Genomic DNA, 23047 nt, shown 5'->3' on the forward strand with positions numbered 1-23047 from the left:
ATAATGCTTGTAAACCATATACGCTTGAGAGGTTACATAATACTTTTACATACGCGCTTTTTTCTCTTAACTGGGGTGCATCTAGACTAGAGTAAAAAGGCTACGCTTGCTTTCTTAGTTTTTAATATGAACTTGTTGAACACGTTTAATGTCCAAACTTGTTTATGTTTGAATTATCTAGGGATAACCACCCATAGCCTTCAATTTGTTTTGACAAGAATTACCTGTTTTTGTCGCATTTCAGCTTTTCAAAAACGAAGATGACTTTGTTAGACAAAATTACCGAAACGATTTGTGCGAACGTTCTATCAAGTGATTTCTCGCGATCGCTATAACCGCAACTCGAAACAAACCCACGAACAATCCATAAGTAATGAAAAGTTGTATGATTTTTAAAAATTGTTTTACGTTTTAGTTCATAATTAAAAAAGTAAATTAAAGAATTAAAACAACGGGACCATTATTGTACTAAGTTGCTCGGCTTTCATCACATGGTTGATTAAAACGGTCAGGATTTGATCCAGCTAAGCTAGTTACAGTCCAATCTTTGCGCGGAGGTAGAACTCATAGTTACCTCCCTTGTCAAACCAGAAAAGCCCCAAATATTTCGCATGAAGTCTGTAAAACTGGATAAAATGGAGAGTACTTGTAAAATCAAATATTTTCATAAAGTAATCTTTCATAATAAAATCCAAAACATTTGTAATATCTTCATACTTGACTGACTGCTTCCATTAATGTTTTTTTAACATCTCTTAAATCCAATATCATACTTTTTGCCGGTACTATTAACCAAGATGAAAAACAGAGTAATTACACCTGGGCGATCATATAATATAAACAGTAGGATTGTATTATCTCGCCAACAGCCCTGGTTCCCATCTCCATCGAACGTTTAGTTTATTTTGTGTACTTTTTCTTTGACGTTTTTCTGTAATATTCCGGCTTGCCGCTGTCTATCGCCAGTTGAAATTGCTTTACTTTCTCCAACAACTAATTGTAAAAGCTGAACTAAACTCGTATCGCTTTAAAACGCGATTTTAACTCTATCCCTCGAGTAAGTTTGTCGTTCCCTCGAGTTAGCTAAAATTATCTCCTTTTTTGTTCGGGGATTTAATCCAAGATGACCGTCAAGATTGCTGACCGAAAACCTTGAAAATACCTTGTTGTATTGTTGGCAAGTTATATAAACAACATATATTTCCAGAATTTGTGTAAGCTTTTTAATAAAAGCAATTGAGAACAAAATATTCTTATTACACAAAAAATTAGGCACACCAATTTTCTTGAGAACAAAGATTTTTTCTTACCCGAGAAAATGTAGAACGTTATCAGCATGTTTTAAAATCATGCGCCATGGACCTCCGTTCCTACTTGACTAAAAACACAATACTGTTTTTATTTTTAAAGTCCGTATTAGTTGATGGTATGGGCACCAATATAAGTCAATTATATATTGCTTTTTGCGCATGGCTATAAACTGTTGTTAAACAAGTGAAGATAATTAAGTTTATTGCAGATATAAACTGAAGTGTTGAAAAATACAAATACAAGAACGCAATAACTTTTACATGAGATGAAACAATAAACAAATGTAAAATATCGCTATACCTGATCGGAACCTTTCTTAACACGTAATTAAAATCCAATTCACCTGCGTGTTAGCGCATGTGCCTCAGTTACACCATGGCATAGCAACGTGAGTTATCAATATTCAGGACTATAAAAGCCCCATGGTTGGGTAATCATATGTCTAGCAAAAGCAATCTTTAATTGGACAGGTTGACTTAGGAAATAGTGAAAATTCATGATGCTAGCATATCGGCGTTGAAAGCGAAACTGTTTCTATCGCAAATAATTGAATCAAAAGTACTTTAAAAGTGGATATACGGAGCTAAGTGTCGTCGGCATTGTTTAAGTATAAAACGAATTTACACTTAAGATAAAATACCGGTTCCAGAACAAGCCATGAATGTCACCAAAGATTCTGGGTTACCAGTGGGTGAATATATTCCACATGAAATGACGAGAGCACCTCAATGGACAAAACATATTTTGGTTGGATTCATGTGTGTATCATTCATACTCGGCGTTCCGGGAAACGCTCTTGTCATCCACGTGCATCGTAAAATCAGAATGAAGTCCGCAACTGACTGGTTGGCGTTCTACCTCGCTTTGTGCGATATGACGTCTCTTTGCGTCTGCGCTCCAACGTTCGTTGCAATGTACCTTGATGTTTGGCATCGCTTTGCGCTTTCGGCTTTGTGCAGGATTCATCAATCTGCACTAACCGCGTCATTTATGACCAATGTGATACTGGTTGCTGTTCTGGCTTGGTTTAGGTATACAAAGACAATATCTCGTATTGAAACTCATGTACTCACTCCAAACCGCACAAAGTTGGTAGGCATAATTGTTATTCTGGTGTTCGTTCTGTTGTCTTTAACATCAATCGTAACTTCAACGAATGACACAGATGGTTATTGCGTTTACGACAAACGATACATTAGCATACAGGCAACCATATACATGCTCCTTTTGGCTGTTACTTTCATCTCAAACACAATTACATGCGTTTACTATTTTAAAACGTTCTCGTTTCTTCGGAATCTAGGTAAAATTCAACCCCTGAATATTAGCCACTCGCTGACGAGTCAAGCTATTGAGGTCGTTTCCGGCAATCTTGATACGAACAGAACATCAAAAACAAATGTCAATTCGCCATCTACATCGAACGATTCAACATACAATAACATGACAAGGGCTTTTATGCCGCCGAGAACGATCTTATCTGTCAACAAAAACGCTTTTGCAAACGAAGTACCTAATCAAGTGAAAACGCATCCAACGAAGGCCTTCTCAACGCGGACTAAAGCGACTAAAAACGTGAAATTTATGGCAACCGTGGCAGCTGTATTTGTGGTTTCTACGACTTTAAACATGACTGGACTTGTTTTGTTAACAAAACTCAACTTAGCGACACCATGGGTGTATCTCCTTACACGAATCTACTTCGTGAATAATTTTGCCAACCCAATCGCATATGCATTAATTTGCAGTAAATTCCAAGAACAGGTTAAAGCTACATGGCGCTCAATAATTTGTGAAAATACCTAAAAAAGGGTGTACACATTATAAAAATATGTTAACTTTTTGTTTTAATTACAAAGGAACTTATTTAAATGGCTCGTTGACTTATTGAAGGAGTCATCCAGTACATGCATAAACATGCTTTATGTTGTATGACATCTGCATTTTTGTTTTTTACATATTGTGGTGAAACAATTAGCCGTACGTGCATTTTAATGCTAATGTTAATTTTTGCTTCGTTTGTAGAGTAATTGACAAGTGCTCTTAAACTGTTGTGTTTGCTTACTAAAATATGAAAAATGAATTCATGATACTTGTCTTTATTTTTATTTACTTGTATTTCTTGACTAAGTGCCGTTGGCTTTGTTGCACATGCCTGTTGGAAGCGATTTACTGCCTAGCGGATCTGGCTTGCATTTGATTACAGGAGACCGATACAAAATGATTTTCTGTCACAAATAACTACTGACAGGAGACAAAATCTGGCAGAGGTTCCTGTGTAGACTTATTTTGTCGAAATATCGACTTTGGCGCCTGAGCAGATTTTGTTGAAAGTAAACAAAGTCCACAAAGAGATGAAATCAAGAAGAATATGCTTTAAACACAGTATAATAATATAATGTTTGCTTGCTAAGTGAACACTAAGCGAGAACATACCGTTTTCTGTATTGATTAATATATGAATCTTTATTACCTGTTTTAGATTGCAAGTAGTAGATATGTCAACATTAATACAAATGTAGAAAAGGCCAAACGGATACTTTCTATTCGGTTTAAGAGGACTTGGGTTAAATATTACATTCACTGCCTTATTTACGTTATAGTACATCGAAAGTTGGTACGCATGTTAAATCATTTCTGCAATCTGGTGTGATACCATTTTTTGCGAGGTCTTGTTCAGTCGAGTAGGGGCAATGTAGTATACCAACATGTCAGATATGGTGCCCAACGACCAAAAGCACAGCCTCCGTGTGGGCTAGAGAATCGTGAGAATGGAATGAATCAAATGTACCATACCACTAATCCTGCCGGACAGTCGCTTGATACTAAAAATCTGTACTGATAAAATTATATAAACCTGACAGGGTTTAACCGCTTTTAGCACCTATCTATTCAACTATTATAATTTATAAGGTGCAATTTCAGAAGATTACTTCTACTGGTTTATGGATTTACATGAACAAAACGTGCCCATCAACCTCTTTGAAATGCTAACCGCGTTTTTTTTGTGTTTTTTTCACGAACTCGCATCGTGAATAAGCACATTCAACCTCTGTAATACACGGGCGAGAACGCGCAACCGCGATCCGATGGAAGGACAGCGCGATGCTAGAACGCGCGAACACGATGCGATGGAAGGACAGCGCGATGCCAGAACGCGAAATCACGATGAGATGATGTTGCTCGCCAGCTGGTGCAGTCTCATTCACTGATATGTTAGAATAAAAACATAATTTGTTGCTTCAAAGGACGATACATTATGGGCTTAATTTCTCCACAGCGATGTTTTCTCGTAAATCGTATAATTTACTAAGTAAGGCTTCGAATTTTAAATAACACATGAACATAACGTTTGTTAGCATTTTGAATAAAAACGCATACTTTAACAATAATTGTATATTAAAGTAACTTCAGATAAATACATTGAACAATTAGCACAATGCATGGTTTTCCGTATCGTCTCATAATCGCAATAACTGCTCGCTGAATTTAGTTTTATTTTAATACATGGACAACTACTATATAATCTTTAGTAAAACAAACAACGGGAAGAAACAGTATAAGCTACATCACACTTAAATAAAAACACTACACAAATTCAAACATTTCTGTAAATCACTTACATCATGGTTGAAAAAATCAATAACAAATCTAGCTTACAATAAACCACAATGTAGTGCGACAACCGACAACATGTCTGCTCCTGACTTGGAAACGTGAGCGTTGTGACAATAAAATACAAAATAAGTGCCTTTATTATCGAGATAATAAACTGGACATCAAGCAAACAAAAAGGCAATGTGATTCGACATAAGCGAATGTAAAACATGCCTTAGCAATAGGAACGGTGACATGAAATGGTTACACTGATATAGCAACAGCAACAATACGTTATATAGTTCTCTAGATGATACTCTGGACATCAAACAAATAAACAAGGTACTGTCATTCGACGTTAATCTAGGTTAGAAACATGCTTTAGCATTACAAACGGTGACCTGAAATGGCTACACATACTTTACAGCAACAGCAAACCAGGACATGCATTCATCAGCTGTGTTTTTAATATTTATTCTATCTCAATATTATCACATAATGGCATAAACACAACGGCAGTATTATTACCAAAAATACATATACCGTTTTATTAAGTTAACAGTCAGCTGTTTAATCCAGTGTCCATGGTAATCATCCAGGAAAAGAATACGGGTAAGATAAAATCCTATTTCATTGAATTAGAACACAAAGTTAATTATAATTCATATGCAGTGCATGGTATTACCCAATTGTCTTTTCGGCAAAACTTCCGTTGCCAACAAACCTATCCCAAAATATAAACCCAAAACATAAGCACATCAAAACTTTACATAAGATAGTGAATATTCAATAAATATTCGCAAAAACTGTGAACAACGCGCATCCATATACACACTAAATTAATCTCGAATTATGCAATCGTACTTGTAAACAAACCGCTTCCATTCAATTACAGTAAGTTAATGTACCGAGCTGTAAGTAAACAACTGGTCGTCTTAAACAAACACATGTATTAGAGCTAATTGGACTTTTTGCAGTCTGGTTTTGTTATGACCCAATGTGGGTTGATATATGGGACTCATTTAATCTTTATAAATTTGTATAATGTGTGTCCTAACCTTGCTTCCGATGTGGGCTCCGCATTGGCAGCCTGTACGAAGCAAAATGGGATTTTGCAGGCTGTTTTGTATTGGCCCCATATGGGGTTGAAAATTATGCCCGTGTGGTTTTCTTATAGGCCTAGTGTAGGTCGTGTCATCGAATTAGAAGCCTACACTAGACCAGTGTCATTTTGGTATAAGAAACGAAACCTTTGTGCAAGTGCGTCTTGAGTGTGTCCTGTGTTTTATTTTTCCCAATTGACTACCGCAATTACTTCAAGTTTTCAGACACTTTCAAAGACCCCCCCCCCAAAAAAAAAATCTTGTCCGAAGATTAAGATACACACATATTTAAAAATACGAGTTTCCGAAAATTTAGAGACAAAAATATTGGTTTTCGAACATTTAGAAACACACTAAAATATTGCATTTTTGATAAGATACGGATATGCAATGGGTATAGCGTCAATTATGTCAACGGATAACAGCACGTGCTTGTAAAATACCACGCAATATAATATGCATTTTTTTTGTTTCACGTTTAGCTACTTGGTGAAACAAGTTTTTATTACCGGTATATGTAGTTATTTACCCAATTACGCAAATGTTATGGCCCATTAAGGTTGTATTACCTTAATTCGATTGCATAAACGCACGATCGAAGTGTCTCGAAATAAGCGCAAGAGGAAATAGAATAAACTTTCAGAAAAAAATAAAGTCAGTAATCATGGATGAAAACCCATATGTTTGAAAATTAGAGTAATGAACATACTCATTTTGGGAAAAAACGGGGGGGGGGAATCGCAAAACTTGAGTAATGGTAGTACTGGAGTAGTTCAATTTTGCTAAAACGGTGTGTGTTTCGAAGATTATGAGGTCATTGCACCTGAGACAGCATTGCGGGGTGGGGGGGGGGGGGTACTAATGAGGTGATATTCGCTATTTTGACAAATTTGTTATTATAAGATGCATGTATCTTGAAATTTTATTCATGCTCATGACGTAAGCCATGTACAATGAATTATTAGTTATGAAAAAGAATGGATTGTAACTTGAACAATCAATGTACATGTCATATGAACTGAACAAAAGGTAAATGCAAGTATTTAGAGTCATTGTATTTTTAACAACAATATCCTGCTATTTGTTTTAGAGGCGACACAATTGCAACGATTAATTATTTACTATCATAGTTTCGGGCGGATTTCAATGTTGTCATATGATATTCGTATAACAATACGAACATGACCATGTTGATCAAACAAAGCACCAATTAATGGCAAATGTAAGTCCATTTCTAGAACATGGTTCTAGTATATGTATATCACTGGTATGATTATTATCAACACTCTACTCGAATATCCGCGATCTCGTTCGATAATATAAATGTCCGATCGATTGGCTTTTAATATTTACGGAAAACTCAGAACGGACCAGGGTGAAAATTTTAGCGGGATTTAACGATTTCACTGTTTGGAACGACACGACGCCATTGAAGCTATTGTCGTAAGAAACTCACTTGCTTAATGATGATGACAAGGGCCGCATTGATGACAAGGTTGCACTGAGTTCATGGGCTAAAAAGATGACAAGGGTTGACTTATACAAGGGCTTAACTTATGACAAAGGCGTCACTGATAAGACAACGGCTTCACAGATGACAAAGGCTGCAATGATAACCAGCCCTGCACTGATTACAACGGCTGAACAGATGACAAGGGCTGAAATAATGGCAAGGGCTGCAATTGATATGACAAGGGCCTAACTGATGACGATGGCTGCCTCGATCAAAGGGTTGTACAGCTTACTATGGGTGCACTGATGACAACAGCTGCACAGACGACAAGGGCTCCAATTATGACAAGGGCTGCATTTATGACAAGGGCTGCAGTTGGTATACCAAGGGATTCACTGATGACAAGGGCTGCTCTGATGACAATGGTTGCACTGATAAAAAGGGCTGCACCGATGACAAGGGCTGCACTGATAACGAAGGCTGTACTGATGACTAGGGCTACACTGATGACAATGGCTGCATTGATGACAAAGGCTACACTGCTGACAAAGCGAGTTATGTCATGAGCTACACTGATGACAACGGGCATGAGAATGACGTGTTCCTGGCTGATGACAAAAACAGCGCTGATGACAAGAGCCTCACTGATGACAATGGCTGCACTGATTACAAAGGCTGCACTGATGACAAAGGCTACACTGTAGACAAAGGCTGCGCTGCTGATTAGGGTTGCACTAATGACAAGAGCCTCACTGATGACAAGGGTTGCACCGATAACAAAGGCTACACTGATGACAAATGCTGCACTGATGACTAGAGCTGCACTTATGACAATGGCTGCACTGATGGCAAGGGCCTCCCTGATGACAAAGGCTACATTGATACGTATATTGGTATGTCTTGTATAATATAACATTGGTGTTTGCACTGCGTTGCTTCTTTTTTTTTCAGCCACGTCGACATAAGAATACATAATCACGGTGTTTACTTTGCGTATGTTGCACATAGCTGAAGATGCAAAGTGCTAGTGTGCGCTGTACTTGGATCGCTAGTGTTGTCTGAAACAATTAGGACGAACGCTGCACAGACATTCGACAAAATAAGCAATGTGTATTGATGCACATCCATCAACAGAAAATTCGTTGGGATATTCATTGGACTACGAAACATTAGCAAATTCCATTTCTTCTCATTAATGTCGTGTATTTTCTTGTTTTGTCTAGGTAAGTATGATGCCATGTTACTGGGAATGGGCAAAATCATTTGACACCGCAAGTGAACGTCAGTGATCACAGGAGAGGCTAAACCGCCCGTTCCAGGTAAGTTATTTTGTTAATATCCTGTTTGTTGAATATCCTGTTTGTTGTTCATGTTATAGCGATGTGATAAAGCGCAAACAAGAATGTATGGATTTATATTTCATAGCATATATACATTGCATATGTGTTCGAAGGTTTGAGAAACCATCGAAACAAATTTCACTGTGAAGAGGCAAACGTCAGTATTTAAATGCAGCCATTTAAATATGTTTGCAAAAGCCCACATAAACACGTTTGAGACTTTTTAGATTATGACAATATTAGATTTATACAATATATTATATTTGGGTCGTCATAGGCTCGATACCTACTGTGGGAGCGTTATTTTGATTTTGATCGGTATCAAGTAGGTCAAGCGAATTGTGTATCGTTTTATTTCTTACAATTTGATACAGCATGTGTAGAAATATAACAAGATATATACATTATACAATTCCAAAAAGTAAATTCATTTCTGCGTTGAATAAGACCGGGTTCATGAAAATCGCTGCACAATTGATGAAGTAATGGCTGTTCAAAGCGATGCACCCCGTTTTCGGGCGATTTCGAGTTGTATATACCTTGTTATATATATATATATATATATATATATATATATATATATATATATATATATATATATATATATATTTGATAGTGATTTTTTTTCAGAAAATGTGATTTTACGTTATAATATGATTATTTATCATTCAAATGATGTTTTCACTAATTAATATCATAGCCACACGCCAACCACCTGTGTTTAAAACTTGCGAGCAGCAAACTAAAGTCTCCCCTTGTTCGTATATATTCCATTTTAATACACGTGTTATCTAGCGCACTTCTTTTTCTGGATAGTCAAGTAATAAAAGCACTAAACAGATGTAATTATATTGTTCAAATACAATTCAATGAGTGTATCATGCGAAATGCAAGTAAAGATGGCAAGTGTTAATGATGAAACTTTTAATACAAAGTATAAACCATAAAGTACTCGTTTATTTTTATTAAGATGTCGTTATATCAAATTACGCGACAAATAATTGTGTAGATCAAACGACGCATTAGCGACATTAAACACATCGCACATGTTTATGCTCGTTGCACTGTACCTGTATACTGCAATAAATACAAGGCGCAGAATTAACGGGGTTTTCACACGGGCTGTGCAGAATGTAATCACACCGTTAAAAACTTTATTTTTGCAAATATCTCAAGCTATTGAAATAAATTTGCAAATATCTTAAGTGCATCAAAGACAGTTTTTCTTGCAGTTTATGCCGATGTCTGAAAGTATAAGAATAAATCATTGAATACATTAAATCGGTGACAAAATTTCACGTTTTGTGAAGCATAACCGTGTAGTACAAATCGAATTTTGAACAAGAACACAACAGTTAACAACAGTAAACTTAACAACTAATAACAACAAATAGAACACATTCATCAATTTTGAGAGTGCCGTTTACATATTGCGGAATGGGCACTCAGAACCGCGAACAAATCTTGCTACTAGCGGACTGAATCATTGTTTTCATTTTGTTTACTTGTGTGATGAAATGCAGTATTATATTCAAGGACATGCTATCATAAAACTGTTTAATAAATAAGAGCATTACCTGACTTTTAAAAATTCATTAAGAACCAGTTTTCGTGAAAATTGGCGTATGTTTTTTCGGATAATCAAATAAAAACGAGATGCATGGATATCATTTATACGGTAATACCATCATATATATATATTTGAATTGCGTGATTGTAACCACATGGTATGTCTTGAATTATGCACAATAATCGCACCAGTTTTATAAGTTCAAGTTTTAAGCAGACGTTCACGATAAAAACTCTTGCTTTCACATGGTGTTGCACGTGATCATTAACTAAATAGATTCATTGAAATAATGCATTCACGACGCTTAACTCTGTCTGCGGGAGTGGTCGCATTGTGCTACTCGTGAAATTTTAACTATGATAATATTATACATTTTTGTTCGCATATTTTATTTCCTCTTTGAATAACAATAATACTTTGGTTCAATATTTGTTCGCATTTTAATGAAAAACATTGATTTACTATCAGGTATTTACAGCAGGTCGATCGTTAAAAATTGTCTGTAAATAAATGCTCGTTACTCAAGTGCAAAACCGTTATACCGCGCACATTAAATCAGAAAAAATACGTTAGGGATGCCATCGAAGATATCTTTTCAAAAAAATCTATATAAAAAAATCTGACTATTTTGTAGACTAGTTCAACTACTGAATAAATGACATGCAACTCTTCTACGGGATACTTGAACAGGCCCATATTCTCTCTTGGGAAACACTAGCATTCAACACATATGTATGTGCTGGGTTCAAAATCAATATGCGTTTAACAGTCAACAGAACAATGAGTCCATCTACATTATATTTGCAACATACATTGATATTTATTAAGTCCCTTTTTAGTCGTGAGTAACTGTGTTTAAATTTAGCAAAGATAGGGTTTGATTGTCATTTTTTTATTCAGTTATGCAGCTTAACTTTAATTCTGAACAAACGACCACGTTTACCTGTTTTTTCTTTATTTTCATACCTTTGATAACACATGAACCTTTTCTGTAAGTTTGGATACAATCTATAAGCGGAAAGGTTACAGATAAGAATTTTTTTATATGATTTTTAGGACTTATCATTTTTTAAGATCGGAAATTACGTATATTTTTTAATTTTCCCCAAAACATAATTGGCGTCGCTCGGTAGAGTATGTAATGCATTTGTTTTCGCATATGGGAGGAGAAGTTATTTTACGGATCAATGTGTATATTTTTGATTTAAGAATATCTTGCATAGTGGTGATTTTTTGTGTAAATTAGTGTAAATAAGTACTGCATTTGTGCCTATTACATTTATTACAACATTTATTGCCAATAATGCAAAGCTAATTGTTTTAATTAATAACTGATCCACAACTGATCACAGGGGAAAGATCACAGGGACTGGGCAAATACGCGAAACTTCCTTGTTTTGTATAAAAACTAAACATAATCAAAATATATTTATTTTGTGGTTTTTCTAATTTGCTTATTTAGTGGAGAATCAATTTAATACGATATTTGACGACCTATCGTGCAAGCAAGTTTATTTGAAGGCGTAGTGGTACGAAAACGTACAATATATTAGTTATTTAATATACATATAATAAAGATCGCTATACACAACTTCACCAAATAGCAGTACATAAATGATGCAGGCCGAAATAGCTCAGTTGTTAACGCAACAATCATCTATAGGCCCCCGGTTCAATCCCGGGTTCCGGCACGAACAGTTCGGCGGCTGACATTTTTTTTTCAGTCAGGTTAATAAATATAATAAAGCTTTATTTTATGGAGACATTTTTAAATCCATTTTACTATTTTACGTTTTACTTTACAATTGGAAATTCTTAATAAAATTAATGGATGCCGCGTGGTGACAACGTAAATTAAAATTTATTACATCACTTTAATATCTTATAAGAAAAATACACGTGTTTTTATATTAACAAATAAATGCAAAAACAACACATCTATTATCCATGTATTTTTATGGTTGTCTATCATAGGCCCTAAGTACTATCCCTACCACATATAGAGCGCGAAGCGCGACACGTATTATTGATTGTAACAATGAGTTTCGATAAAGGAAGCAGCCGCCTGTCAAGGAGGAGCTGTGTCCCAGCAACCCGTTTCCCTAGAGTCAAGCACTCCCCGGAGTTTTTTTTTAAGAACCACATATAGAGCGCGAAGCGCGACGTGTATTACTATATAGGTGGTATGGGCCCATTAGCATAATCCAACCATTACGTCCATAGTTATCTTCCTTAGAATTCGAGAAATTTTGAAATCGTTGTTCGAAGTCCAAAATTTTCATCCGATTCCTCAAACTTGCACAGTTATTTTTATCAATGAGGACCCAACCCAAACTCTATACGAGCAATATCAGACCATAAGTCCAGAATTATGTCTCTTTGAATTTAAAAATAAAAGTGAAAAACTGCTTGGTTAGGTGATTATGTAAACATTTTTCATCAGATTCTTTCCAAACTTACAGTGTCTTCATATCAATGAGCATTTTTACCTCATTTAAAATGAGAAACATCGGGACAATAAGTCCAGAATTATTTTTCTATTAAATTTGACAACATAAACAATTAACACTTGTTTAAAAGATTTCACAACTTTCGTCTGAATCTTTCCAAACTTGTTAAGTGTTTTCATATCAGTATTACTCGAACCCTATTGAAAATGATGAATATCAAAGCAATAAATATATTATGATCTTTTACTGAATTTCAAAGTATTGTGAAATGCAGCTTCTTTATGCAATTAACAGTTTTCATTCATTTTTTTCAAACTTTTACAGTGGTTTCATATCAATAAGTTCTCAACCCCTATCGTAAATGAGCAACGTAAGAATAAGTTCAGAATCATCTCCCCTGGAAGTTGAAAAAAATATGAAATTACGCTTACAAGATGAAGCAGATTTTTTAAAACCTACACAGTTCTGTTCCATTAATGAAAACTGCACACGGATGCCAGTAAAAAAAGGAAACCAATGTAAATAAAATGAACTATGAAATATTTGGGGTTACAACACAAAATCATAGATAATGGTTATTTGGGGGCTATAACACAACGTCATGAATAATGGTTATTTGGGGGTTATAACAAAAAATGATAGATAATGATTATACCAGTATCTTTTTCTATTTTGTTAAAAATAATCGGCCAATTTATTAATATTTACAGTAGAAAAAAATCGTTCCATGTAACTTCATTGAGTGCCTTTTACACTGAAATCCCCGACGCACTTTGATGCTTTGCATTAATACTTATCTTGTCAGTAATGATATCCATTTGATACCAATGCAATGAAATCAAATGACATTTATACTAAAAAATATTACAGAGATATATGTAATTTTCCAAAGTTTCCTCACTTTTTTGCTTAAAGTTGTCCCTTGTTTCTGATATCTGTACGGTTACCCGAACGTTTTATGGTCGTGTTGCTTAAAGCGCAATTAAATATACAACATTGGTGGCATTAGAGTTTTATTTTATGATTAATCAGTAAATTGTGGCTCTAGCAAAACACTAATGCCTTCGTGAACGAAATAGGAACGTTCTAATGTCTTTTGGTGTGATACAAACATTTTGTTGGCAGTTCTAAAGATCAAGATACGATTATCTATTTACAATATATTTAACAATCCGGTCTATCGGTTTCTGACGAGAAGACTTTACATATACCAGTATGTGTGTATTGAATACGTCTAAACAATGTTATTACCTAGGCGTGTCCACCTTTACTTTATGAACATCGGTATTGTTCGCTTAGTTTCTTTAAACAATCCCATGGATTCTCTGAAACGATTGCATTAAACAAATGGCTTACACAAGACTGATATCACAGTAAGTTTATACATAAAAACAATGAAACTGTCTTAAATAAAGAACATTGCAATATTTACGGTAATATTGTATCTAAAATGTAACTGTATGCGTACATAAACAGGGTACAGAGGAGCGTTCCACAAGGATCGTTTACTGATACAACTTTTATCATAAGTATCGCACTCTTTGCTTGAGCCAGTCACAAACACGTAAAAACGTGACTTTGCTTTGGTAATTGGTCTAAACTGAAGAGGTCGCCATGCCGAAGGATCTTCTGTTACCATTCTGCGTTGATAAGGCATATATAGATGTACCGTAATTGACACATACACTATTGTTAAGATAAAGTTCAACAATAGATTGTTGCTTTTTCACACGTTGTCAATAAATCACTTGGTGTACATCAGTTTTAAAAATGCACTTCACTTGGGTTGTATTCATCGTCAACATTCATGTACTTCAAGCTGTTAAAGACAGATCTAATGACGATTGTGCAATGCGACTGAAGGAAACCGAAGATGCTGTGAGGAAAATGAAAGACACGATATCATCATTAAATGAGACAGTGCAGGCCCTCCTAAGGTCGCAAGAAAGAACTAAACAGGAGCTGGAAAATAAATCATTTTTAAATGCGACATTGCAGACCGTCCTGAAATCCCAAGAAAGGACTACACAGGAGCTCACCGTTGAACGAATGGCAAGGCCACAAATGGAAAAGCATTTTCTGAAAAAACAGGGTAACTAATAAGTTTATTATATTACATATTCAGCAGATAAATAATATATATGGTCCATGCTCTGTGAAAAGGGGGTTTAATGCATGAGCTTAAAGTGTCATCCCAGATTAACCAGTGCAGCCCGCACAGGCTTATCAGGGTCGACACCTTCCGCTGTCAAGATATTTTCTGCTTTAAGAAAGTCTCTACTTAGTAAAAATCTAGTTTAGGCGGAAAGTGTCGTCCCTGATTAGCCAGTGTGGATTGCACAGGCTAATCTGGGACGACACTTTACGCAAATGCATTAAACCACCTTTTCACAGAGCGCGGCTCATATTTATTGTAAAACAATGAAACTAATGCAGAATAATTTTTACAAATTAGCAGACACTTGTTTAATCAGAACATTAATCAGTAAGATGACAATTATACACAAAATGCAGTTGTTTTTCAAAGTTTTGGTTTCATTTTACGACTTTCAGGGCTTAGTACCCGACAGAGTTGTGAGGAAACAGAGGTCGCGTTCTTCGCATTTATCGGAAGCCAACAACATCTCAGCGCGGGCCAGATCGCCGTGTTTGACCAAGTCACCACGAATATTGACACCACGGGTTCGATCGGTGGATACAGTGCGTCTACCGGCGTATTCACGGCACCAGTAGACGGTCTTTACGTCATTTCCGCCACGTTGATGGCCCACTATAATCACGCGGCGCATTATAATATAGTACACGAAAACAAACCAGTGGCCACCATCTTAGTAGACGGAAGTAACCACAATTGGGACTCGGCGTCCACCTCGGTGGCTCTTGTTCTGTCTAAGGGTGAAAGAGTCTCGGTGAAGCAGTTGGAAGTTGGCGACCATGCGCTGCAAGGGTCTGCAGTTGCCGGTGAGTCATCTTTCTCCGGATTTCTTCTTCACCAACACCTAGGCGGACTAGCACCCATTGGATAGTCTACATTAGGACATTTTGAAATGCTTCTGTTAATTGGCAAGGGATGAAATGAAACACGAATATAGTTTGTTGTTGAATAGTGTGTTTTCCAGAACAAAATGTTTGCTGAAAGGTACGAGTAAAACACCACCGTAATTATTAGAAGTGAACTACACGTATGCAAAGACTACTCACCGAGGTTTCATTTGCAATCCGGAAATAATTAATCATTTGAATAGTTATACATTTAAGTTCCATATTTAAATAAAAAAACAATTGCTAATGTATTCGTGTATTGATGGGTTTGCAACAAAAATGATGTGTATTATCTACGGACTTAATTAACTCAATAGTGGTAACGCTTTATGTTAAAGTTAAGTCGGATATTATGACTTTGTGACGACAGTTCCTATTGTTTCAATACCTTATTAGATGATCAGAATATATTTTCATTGAAATTGCAAAACCGTTGTCATGACGAATATGTTTGCAATTGTTTTAAAGAGCGCCTTCTCGAATTAATAGCATAAAACCCGATTGTACATATTAACCACTGAAATGTTTTGATGTGTTAATCCAAGCTCTCATGATCAGTTTATAATGATAAGGTCGCCGTGGCGTACTGGATATGGTGCCCGCCTGTCGAATTAGAGGTCACGGGTTCAATCCCTAATTTGACAGCGTTCTTAAATATATATATATAAATTCCCCAAAAGACACCTAGTACTGGGTTTACCCAGTAAACGGACTTTAGAACTTTTAAATAAGCATTATGCAATCGTTCTTTAATAAATGTTTTTAAACTTTTATCAGTTTACAAAGATGACATATTTCTGCTATTAAATGGCGCTAAAGCGACATCATGCAAGAACGACAAATAAACGGACCGATACGACAATAATAGCATTTGCCGTTCTGGCGTGTTTGACTGTCATCAAAACGACAGCGCACCAGAAATATACATTTCTTGGCGTGTCCGTGTGTTGCGGGAACTTGCCAATTGAAATGAAACACATAACAATTATTATCTAACTATCTGTATCAAAGGCATCAAAGGGTAGTGGTTCCCGGGATCTCATCTTCCCAAACGGAAATCAAGGCTGGAGTTCAACAAGGCTCCATTATTGGTCCCCTCTTATTTTTTGTATATAAAAATGACATTGAAGCTCATAACAACTAATTTGCAGACGAGACTAGTTTATTCGTAGTTGTTGACAGTCCAAATTCTGCAGCCTCCATTTTCGAACTCGATATAGACAAAATGGCAAAATAGGCCGATACATGGTTGGTAAAATTTAATCCATTGAAGTCGTTATCACTTGTTATATCGCGTAAGAGGGACAAACCCTATCATACTCCTATTAATATGTACGATACTCCGATTCCCTCAGTGAATAGACACATACATTTAGGCGTTATTCTGTCAAATGATGGAAGCTGACATCATCAATTTGAGTGTATTAAATTAAAAGCCCGGTCGCATGTAAACATGTACAAAAAAGCTTCTTTTCGCCTTGACCGAAGATCACTTGAAATAACTTACTTAACGTTTATTCGACCTATTAAAGAATATGCCGATGTTGGTCATAAGTCTTGGTCCAGCATATTTGTTCTCACTGTCTCCACAATCAGTTGGCGAACGATCTACAAGATCGTTACGTATTTCATACCACTTATATGGTGCTGGGACAAGGACTTCTTTGTACAAACATTCTTCTTGCCCTCAATAATTGCTGCTTGGAATTCACTTCCAGATGAAGAAAATGCTTGTTAATAACATATCTGATTTTAAAAAGGCCCTGGATTTCAACAAACCTCGTAGTAATCCATTGTTCGTTTATGGTAAGCGAAGACAAGTGCTGCGCACATGTCTAAGAACTAATTGTAGCTCTCTTAATAAACATTTATTTGATAGAAATCTTGTTCCATCGCCACTTTGTCAGTGTGGAAAAATAGAAGACACTACTCACTTTTTATTGATCTGTCCATTACATGCATCTATTAGGGAACTACAGAACAATAAACAGATATATCACTCCGCACATTACTGTATGGAGATGATTATCTATCCATCAGAGATTATTTTTCAGCGTTTTATGCAGTGCATAGTTTCATCGAAGGCTCAGAAAGGTTCAGATTGGTATAACTATCGGTTCACATTGTTTCAACATCTTTAAACAACTTTGATTTCAATCATAATCACGAACTTGTTTAAACTCGAATGATTATCTGAATGTTTTATTTTTAAAATGCAATTACCATCACTATGTTTGTAAATATATTACTGAGAAAAGAAACTCTACGAGTCTAGCTAAAGTTTCAATCCTATAAACCTAAGATGCGTGTAACTTATGACATGAAGTTATGTTATAACACGTCCATTAATCACGGGCGCCATCTCTTTTGTGCGACGCATTAATAAATGAGCCAATGGTAACTTGTCTTCGCTTACCATAAAGGTCGCCGTGGTGTAATGGATATGGTGTCCGCCTAGAGACCGGGAGGTCACGGGTTCGATCCCCACCGTGGGAGCGTTCTTTAGATCTCCCCAAAGACACCAAGTACTGGTTCTAGGCCCAGGAAACGGACTCGAGAGCGTTTATATAAGCCTAAGGCTTTCGATGCAATCGAGCTAAAATAAATAGGTTTAAACTAAACTAAATGAGCCAATGATTCTTCCGAGGTGGTGCTAAGGGTCGCATGTTTTGAAATTTCGCGGATGGTTCTACAGGATAAAAAGGTTTTTTGTTCAACATATTTCGCATTATTTTAAAAATCGGGCGATGTAGTGCAATTCAGCGAAGATTTATTCATCCACAAATGTGCCGAAACATATAATTCCATCCCATTTGGAACCGGTTTGACCTTTATAAGTAGTGGCATGGTGAAGTTTTTTAAAAAAATCGATGTATTTGCCTGTTTGACGAGAAAATGTCCACCAAATCAAACAGCTAACTTCATCAAAACATCGCTTTAAACATGTACAAGTTGAGTTGTTGCATGCATAAAACATTTGCTTCTTGTCGATCAAATAGATAATTTTGTGTTTTTCAAGTTTTCCCTAAAGAGATGGAGCCAATGCCAGGAAGGTGGTGCTAGTGGCAGGAGGTGGCGCCAATGCACATTTTCAGCTATTTGAATTTTCAGTGCCGACCATTAACTTTTTATGTGGTATACCAGGTTGAGTGTTCAATCTTTGTTTCTTAATTCGATCATAATGAAATACAATTTTAAAAAGTCTACATAATTATGAAAAAACATCTGTTGCAAAGAGATTTTGGAAGATTTTGTGTCATTAAATATACTATAAAACTGGAAAGTAACTTGAGTATAGTAAAAAGGTTGACGATTAAAGACCGAGCTAACCTAATTTTTCGGAGATGTTAGGGGAAAACAAAACGCCATATTTTAGCCTAATTAAGATGTGCTGACATTTGCCTTTTAGTGAATTAAGCATTTGGATTAGGGGATGAAACTCATCGTTTCAAGCAGAAATATCTAACTGTATGTACATATTTGTTGTAGTAGAAATATTTTGAGAACGTTGAGAAACGTTACTGGATTTTATTGAGATTTACATATTTTTGGGTTTATGTCGTTCAATATGTTTTATTCAGGTTGCTGACTTCTCATTTGAGTTGGTGACTTATATACATACATATTTACATCTAGTTGTTTTTTTGTAGACTGTGTACATGTTCTGTATAGAGTTGGGTTTACATATTTACGTTAAACAAGAGATGTGTTAGTCAGAAACACAATGCCTCCTACTGCGCCGCTTTGAATTAAAAAAAGATTTTTGTTGATAATATCCCTTTAAAAAATATCACTTCCCTTGTGAAAATGATCTGTACCTGCCAAATGATATAAAATAGAAATTATATCCCTTTAAAGCTCTTTACTTTCCTTGGATGTTTTTTGTTACCTCTGACCTTGAAGGATTACCTTGACCTTTCACCACTCAAAATGTGCAGCTCCATGAGATACACATGCATGCCAAATATCAAGTTGCTATCCTCAATATTGCAAATTAATGGCCAATGTTAAAGTTTTCGGATAGACGCACAGACAGACAAACAGACGGACTGACAGTTCAACTACTATATGCCACCCTACCGGGGGCATAAAAATAAAAATAAATGGGAACAAGGGACAAAATTGTCACAAAACCAGGTTTTCAATAAAAACAAGAGGGCCATGATGGCCCTGTATCGCAGCAATTCGCTCCACTGTTTTTTTTATGCGAAAAAAACGTGCAGTGCACATTGGTTGAAATGTACTCAAGCATGTGACTTTTTCTTTTTATCCCTCGTTCCACTGGGCGCTTAAAAATTGAAAGGGTGAGCATTTTGATTTATAGAAAAAGTTACTACTGTGTTAACTAAACAGACTATAAAGCCCAGGAATTGTTGCACAGGTCCTTTGCTTATAACGTATGTACATTTATCTCTCCAAAAGATATTGTCGTTCTTTCTATTTCACATATTTTAGATGCTGAAGATCAAATCTATGCATTTGATTTGAAACAGATTCAAAGACCCATAGGAATCAAAATGCCTTAACCCTTTACCAAACGACACATTTTGGACTTTCCCAATTTGAAAGAGGTTGCAGACGAAAATTAAATTGTTTTGTAATATGAAGGAAATTATCAGGTAGGGTAGAAATAATTGTGATAAAAGGAGAAAATGCTCATCTTGAGCAATTTATCCTTTTATCACAATTATTTATAAAGTTGTCAGCTACAAACCCGCACAATCCTGTTAGTGTTTGGTAAAGGGTTAATAATATCTGGTTCCTTCTTAGAGCCTTTCACACATTTATAACAAATACAATAGTAGCATCATTCTTTGTAAAGAATCATCTCAAAATATAATTAACAACCCACACATCTCAAGACCACCAGGCCTGAGAATATTATGATAATCTAAAGATTATTCCTTTATATTTATAAATGTATTTAATTAAGTAATACATTTGACTTCTAAGATCAATTCATAAAGTATATTAAGAAAATTATAAAATGGCCAGAAATATATATGGATCGTTGAGCAATTGACAATCATATCCACAATTCATGAGTCACTATTCACAAATGGAACAATGAATCATTAGTTATTAAAAAGCAGCATATACGATAGTTAAGAAAATTGCACTTCATTAATTCCAACACCTTCTCTTGGATACAAAGTTTGAGTTTACCATGCAGTTTCATAGATTGACTTTTCTTGAAATAATTATGTTCATGGAAGTTGTGTTTTTAAAATCAATAAGATATTATTAAACTGGTTTAAACACTACTAAAAAGACATGAAATTAACATGTCATCCGAAATATTTTTATCCGGATATATGTTCACTTTCGACATATTTAAATAAAACCCGACTTTTTTCAGTTTATAAGAAAAACATTCATAACACATGTTCTTATTTCAATTCCTTTGTAAGCAGTCACCATCTGATCAAAAATGGCACTAAATGACAGGGTTTTATCTCATGTTTACAAGATGTTGTTGTTGTTGTTGGTTGGTTGGTTACAGCCACATAGCCGCAGTAATCTCCCCTGGTAAACATACGCAAGCGCAATTAATTTCCTTCTATAGTACATATAAAATAGTTGATGCCATCAAATTATATGTGTTGTAACTCAAAATATTTACCTTAGAATAGGAACACCAGTTTTGACACATGTGGAGGCGACCATTTTTACTCAAATAGTATGAACTACTTTCAAAGCCAGGAACCATCAACAGAAAAAGTAGAGCACAAAAATGGCTCTTTTTCTTGTTGCTTACAAATATACCTTCGAATTAATAGCAAAACGTACCATTTGCATTCTATTTTACAAAACATATGCAGCATTCACTGAACAATGTGTGCTATATATAAAATTGACTGCATGTAACCCTGTAAACAGGAGTTCCGGTTTGGGGTTATGTGACCTTTAAGAGAACCCAACCGCTTCAAATTTTAATCAAAGGCACTTTTCCCACAGGTATAATCTGTTTTGAGAAAGATCACAAAGTTCCGGTACAATGGCACACAGATTTATTCATAAAAGTTGCCGTTGAAAGCGTCATGCGTAACAGCGTTTCGCGTAAAGAATTAAGGTAGAAAAGCCAAACTGGGTTACATCATACATGCAGCACTTAGACTCCATACAAGTCATCACTTTCGATTCTAATAGGCAAAGTTGATGTAACAGATGACTGAAAAAGTGAAAAAAATCATTAATGGCAATATTTGTGCATCAAAGCAGGTTTTGAACAGGTTTCGAATAAACTTTTTTTGTGCACATTTTAGGTAAAAAACATGTAGAAGCAGCATTTCTGATGTCATTTGACCCAACAAAACGGCTTGCTTGCATGGAAAAACAACACACTCGAATTCCTGACTCTAAAAGTCACTGTCAGATATGAGCTTTAAGTCTTTTGCCACACCTGGACCTATGATTCCTAGGCTCGAGTTCCGTCTCGGACAGGCTCCGGAAAGTGTCAGTCTGGCCCGGGTGCTCAATTCCGTGTAATCTGATAAAACAAAAAGGTTTTTTGTGCTCATTTACCCATAACGGTGCCAACTAATGTAAGTGGGATACAATTAGAGTAAGCTTTCAATAGTCTGTGTTGCTTTATTTGCTGCAAATGGATAAGTCACCACGCCAGAATCACATTGTCGGGCACACTGTCAAAGTTATCGACACAAAATGTCGTTTCAGAGCTGCAGTAAATTAAAAAAAACCAATTTTCCTAATTTTGGGGACAAAAGTGTGCCAAGATATCAAAGAAATCATTTTACAATAGATTTAATTGAAAATAACGGTGTACTAACCTACAAAGACACCGATCCTCTCGACACGACTGGGCGAGTGTTGAGGGCTGTCTCAGAATCAGTCATGCTGTACAGTTTTTGATGGCCTGTCACTTCAGTCGGACCTGTAAACCAATTGGACAACTGTTCAGGCAGATCTATAGACCCATTTTGACACCGCCTACAAATGCACGTTTAGGTTTACGCATAATAATAGTGTTAATGAGGTCACTTACATACAGATTCCCTGGTATTTTTCATGCAGGGTCTATAACAACAACATTCCTCCAGCAAAGAAAGCATAATACTATTATCATTTTTGTGTTTTTAGCTGAATACTTGATTTTGCTTGAACTCAGCAAGATATCCAAACAGGAAAAATAAGGTAAAGTCGTGTTATTCTGAGTATAA

General features: G+C 35.8%; 1 protein-coding gene and 1 long non-coding RNA gene across 2 annotated transcripts in view; one reads left to right on the top strand and one right to left on the bottom strand.

Moving 5' to 3' along the window:
• The window catches only part of LOC127832512 (uncharacterized), a 270730-nt gene that overhangs the window by 113766 nt on the left and 133917 nt on the right, over window positions 1–23047 (bottom strand). The window lies entirely within an intron of this gene.
• LOC127832510 (uncharacterized) lies at window positions 14417–15915 on the top strand. Its single transcript, XM_052358012.1, has 2 exons — window positions 14417–14916; window positions 15378–15915. The coding sequence occupies exons 1-2, from the start codon at window positions 14595–14597 to the stop codon at window positions 15848–15850; spliced, it is 795 nt and encodes a 264-aa protein (XP_052213972.1). The 5' UTR covers window positions 14417–14594; the 3' UTR covers window positions 15851–15915.

Source organism: Dreissena polymorpha, chromosome 5 (assembly GCF_020536995.1).
Source record: "Dreissena polymorpha isolate Duluth1 chromosome 5, UMN_Dpol_1.0, whole genome shotgun sequence".
In the NCBI taxonomy this organism is placed as follows: domain Eukaryota; kingdom Metazoa; phylum Mollusca; class Bivalvia; order Myida; family Dreissenidae; genus Dreissena; species Dreissena polymorpha.